Source organism: Cyprinodon variegatus, unplaced genomic scaffold (assembly GCF_000732505.1).
Source record: "Cyprinodon variegatus isolate N-32 unplaced genomic scaffold, C_variegatus-1.0 Scaffold887, whole genome shotgun sequence".
Lineage (NCBI taxonomy): Eukaryota > Metazoa > Chordata > Actinopteri > Cyprinodontiformes > Cyprinodontidae > Cyprinodon > Cyprinodon variegatus.
This window is the reverse complement of record NW_015151340.1, coordinates 188,539-192,670: the sequence shown is the minus strand read 5'-3', so window position 1 is coordinate 192,670 and position 4,132 is coordinate 188,539. Positions and strand designations below refer to the sequence as shown.

General features: G+C 43.6%; 1 protein-coding gene across 1 annotated transcript; it reads left to right on the top strand.

The window, feature by feature from the left end:
• The first annotated feature begins 643 nt into the window (after positions 1 to 643).
• On the top strand, positions 644 to 4,126 carry LOC107099598 (store-operated calcium entry-associated regulatory factor-like). The gene is made up of 6 exons (XM_015397796.1): positions 644 to 650; positions 738 to 959; positions 1,041 to 1,355; positions 1,433 to 1,586; positions 1,658 to 1,722; positions 3,787 to 4,126. The coding sequence occupies exons 1-6, from the start codon at positions 644 to 646 to the stop codon at positions 3,810 to 3,812; spliced, it is 789 nt and encodes a 262-aa protein (XP_015253282.1). The 3' UTR covers positions 3,813 to 4,126.
• Positions 4,127 to 4,132: the final 6 nt, after the last annotated feature.

Here is a 4,132-nt window from a genome sequence, read left to right as displayed (position 1 = left end):
TTTACATTTAAAATAAGAAAACACATTTGCATTGTCTTATTTCAAGTGAATTTTATCTAAATATCTTATTTTAACATTAAAAATACTCATTCCATTGCCAAATCATCCCATTTACCTACTCAAATTAAGGGTATAGGGTAAATTTTTTCTTATTTATAGAAAATGTTTCCATTGTATATCCCTGACTCCACAGGAACGAAGTGAAGCAAATGAGAAAAAGTGATTTAAATTAGTGAAACTCCATCTGAAAAAGAGAAATTTGAAAAATTTAACTTTGAAATAAAGAAAAAAATATTTTGTATTATAATTTTTGTTGAAAAAAAACATCAAATCTGAGAAAGCAAAAGTTTTTGAATACATTTTTTTTTTAAATGTCTTTTTTACAAAGCAAAAGGATCTAGAAATGAGCAAAAATTAAGTGTATTTACCTTTAATTTGAGCAGGAAAATAAGATGATTTGATGCAGTTGATTTTCTCATTTTAAATGTAAATGGTCTTGTTCCATTGACAAAGTGTTTTAATTACCTCTTCAATTCAAGAAATAATCCACTTATTGTAAGAAAAAAAGACTCATGTAGAATGCAGTTTTTTTGCAGTGTGTTGTTTTGTCAGGGACGTGTATTGAAATGGAAACCGTAATAAAATGAGGAGTGGGGCCCCTCAGCGCTGACTGGCCCCGGTCTGCTGCAGGCTTCGCTCAGCCTCTGGTTGGATATTTTATTCTAGATGGTTCTGAGTGTTTCTGCTTTGTTCGTCTCAGTGGGAGTGTAAGGCGGACCTGGACAACGCCTACAGGTTCGGCCGTATCGAGGTGAGCTGCGAGGGATACAACCACCCCTCTGATGACTACATCCTGAAGGGCTCCTGTGGACTGGAGTTCACCCTGGAGCTGACCCAGGAGGGCCAGAGGAGAAGTCCAGGCAGCGCGGGCTCCCATGGGGGGTTTAAGGAGTGGGGGGGTAAGAGGAAGGCAGAATGAAGCCGAAATATTTCACTGAACGCAAACATTCAGCTCTTCTCTCGTCCTGCTCCCCCACCAGGACTTGGAGGTCTGGCCTCTACTTTCTTCAGCAGTTTTTTTGGAAACAAGCGGCACCAGAACCATAACCAGTACCAGAACCAGTACCAGAACCAGCACCAGAACCAGAACCAGCACCACTCAGACAGCGAGTCATCAGGCGGCCTGTTGGTGGTGGCTGTGCTTCTTCTATTAGCTTATGGCGTCTACAAGCTGTTCCTCAGCGGGGACGGCGCCCAGTTTGGGCCCGGTGGGGGGCAGGCAGGCTACCCTCAGGGGAACCATCCCCACAGCATGGGAGGACCCCCCCCTCCTGGCTTCAAGCCTGACTACACAGGTATGTGAGCAGAAGCAGAACCCCGCTGGATAAAGTCTGTCCTCCTAACATCTGCCTCCTCTATGTCTCCTGCTCAGACTCTCCAGGATCCAGTCCAGGATACGGTTTCCATAGCGATTACACTAACGGACAACGGTACCCAGGAGGCCGCGCCGGTCCGGGCACAGGCGGGGGCTTCTGGACTGGGATGGGGACTGGGGGAATGCTGGGATATCTGTTTGGACGTCAGAGGTGAGTGAAGATGGCGTTTAGAGGCGTATGAACGCCGTTCAGCCTTCAGCTTCCTGTTTCCTGTTTTCCAGGACGCAGCCGTGCAGCCCTCGTCCAGCCAGTGATCACCACTCCTCTGGGACCCGCACCGCTTCAGGTACGCAGGCCATAGACGGCAACCGTCCATCGGAACCAGCTGTTAAACTGAATAAAGTTTAGCTTTATAGTCACATCTAGAAGTTACAGCCTGATTTCTCTACTTATAGTTATTTTGAAGAAAAAGCAGAGCCTAGGGTTTAGAGCATATAGCTCAAAATACAGAGGTAGATTACTACTCAGGGTCCCTGAGCCAGATCCTTAAAGTTGTAGGGAAGTCATATTTAAATGTCAAATCATTTTGGCTTAAACATGGATATAAATGTACTCTTTATCGGACAATGTTGTCCCAAAAGTTAGAACATTTCTATTTAAAAAAAAAAATCCTGTCTTAAAATATATAGATATATTTTTTTTCATTATTTTAGGCAGGCCAGTTAGTTCTACGTCAGCCTGAACACCTAAATTCGACCAATCATATATCAACGGTCATCTGTCAATCAAATATTTTCGGTCATAGCATCTTGATTCATATGTCGCAGCTAATATACGCAACGGTTGAAACCAGAATCCTTTCCTTTCCCATTGAGTTCCGTCCCAGTGTTCACGGGGATGGACGTCTGTGTCTTCAGCAGGCGTAGAGCTAACAGAACTGGCAGCGTTGCGAGGCAAGGGCTCAAACATGTACGGCTGGAAGCCTTCTACACCAAACCAAGCTTCTGCCGCCCTGGCGTCCTCTTCCACAACATCTTCGTCCCCGCTTTCCTCCTCTAAATAAAAAATGGATGACGGAGGAGACTCATCCACGACCTCCGACACTAAACTCTCCTCCTCTTGCATGTTTCCTCTGTCCATAGCGTTCCTTGACAGCGTCGTTTCTAAGTCACCAATTTAGTGCTACTTGGTCCCAATGGAATTTCCCATTGGGAACCTGCTAGCACTAAGTTGCTAACTGGTTAGCAACATGATTCCGATAAACAGGCCACAATAAAACTTTCTTGTGAACCTTCCGCCACAACAATCCGCCCCCTTGTTAAATGACCAATTCACTCAGTCGGGAGAATTCAGATATGCAAAGGTTTAAACATCCCTACGAGTTTAACCCCAGATTGCTCCTCGGGTGACCCACAATGACAGCCCTCCCCCTAATAACTATACAAAACGATACTAAAAAATAATAATCATAATGGCTTGCTTGCCAGGGCAGGGTTGGCCTAGTGTTAAAGCAGAGCGTTTGTTCTCTGAGAAGGTTGCAGGTACCCTGTTCGATCCCCACAGTCTGCACACTGGATCTCTGAGCAAGACCTTTAACCCCCACACTGCTCCCTGGGTGCCACACAATGGCAGCCCACTGCTTGCCAAGGGGATGGGTTAAATGCAGAGGTAAATTTTAACAGAAATCTGAGATTAATAAAGTTGAAATATATCAATTATTATGAAGCAAAGACTTATATTTTATAAGACAGTGCTGCAGTGGGTAGAACTGCTGCCTTGCAGCATGTAGTTTGCATGTTCTCCCTAAGCTTAATTGGCTTCTCTTAAATTCTCCTTAGGTCTGAGTGTGTGCGTGAATGGTTGTTTGTCTCTGTGTTGCCCTGCGATGGACTGGCGACCTGTCTTGGGTGGACCCTGCCTCTCACCCGTAGACAGCTGGAGATAGGCACCAGCACCCCTCGTGACCCCACTTGCGATAAGCGTGATGGAAAATGGATGGAATAAATTGCTTTATAAATATATAAAAGCAAAGTCCTGAAAAATCCCATATTATTATATTTCAAGTCACACTGATTTGCGTCCCAACCAGTGAGTCTATTCAGCTCTGAGTCCAGACCAAAAAACAATGAGTTTTCTTCTATAATCTGTTATTATGGGTTATTATGGATTAGGGCTGCAGTGATCAGTTCATTTAGTGTTTGATTAACGTGTCCAGTATTCTTCTAATTATACTAAAAATACATACTTTCTATTACTAAATAAATGTTCAGAATTTAGAAAAATGATCTGTAGTATTTTAAATGTTAAATAGAAGCAGAGCAGAGAGCAGGTCAGACGGAGGTGAATCTGCTGGTTTATGGAGCTGATGGATCCATCTGATCTGTCTGACAGACGCCTGTTTGCTTCTCAGGTTTCGGTGGAACCAAAAGAAGATAGAAGCTGAGCGGAAGCAGCGTCTCCTCAGCAGCCCTGATGAGTGTCTGGACCTTCCATAGAGGGACAGAGCAGACTGTTGCTTCTGTTAGCAGAATCAGACTGCATCCATATTAAATGGATAAAGATGAAGGCACCAGTGAACCATGTGCTGAATCCAGGAAAATATGAAAATTAATCTGGACTTTCTTGTAGAAATAGAGATTATAGAATAATCTCTGATGTCCTCTGGGTCTTCTTTAATTAATGAATATTTGCAGCAGATGTTTGAGCTCTGTAACCTTCTCATCATGGAGGAAAGTAATGTTTTTATTTTTGTTTCT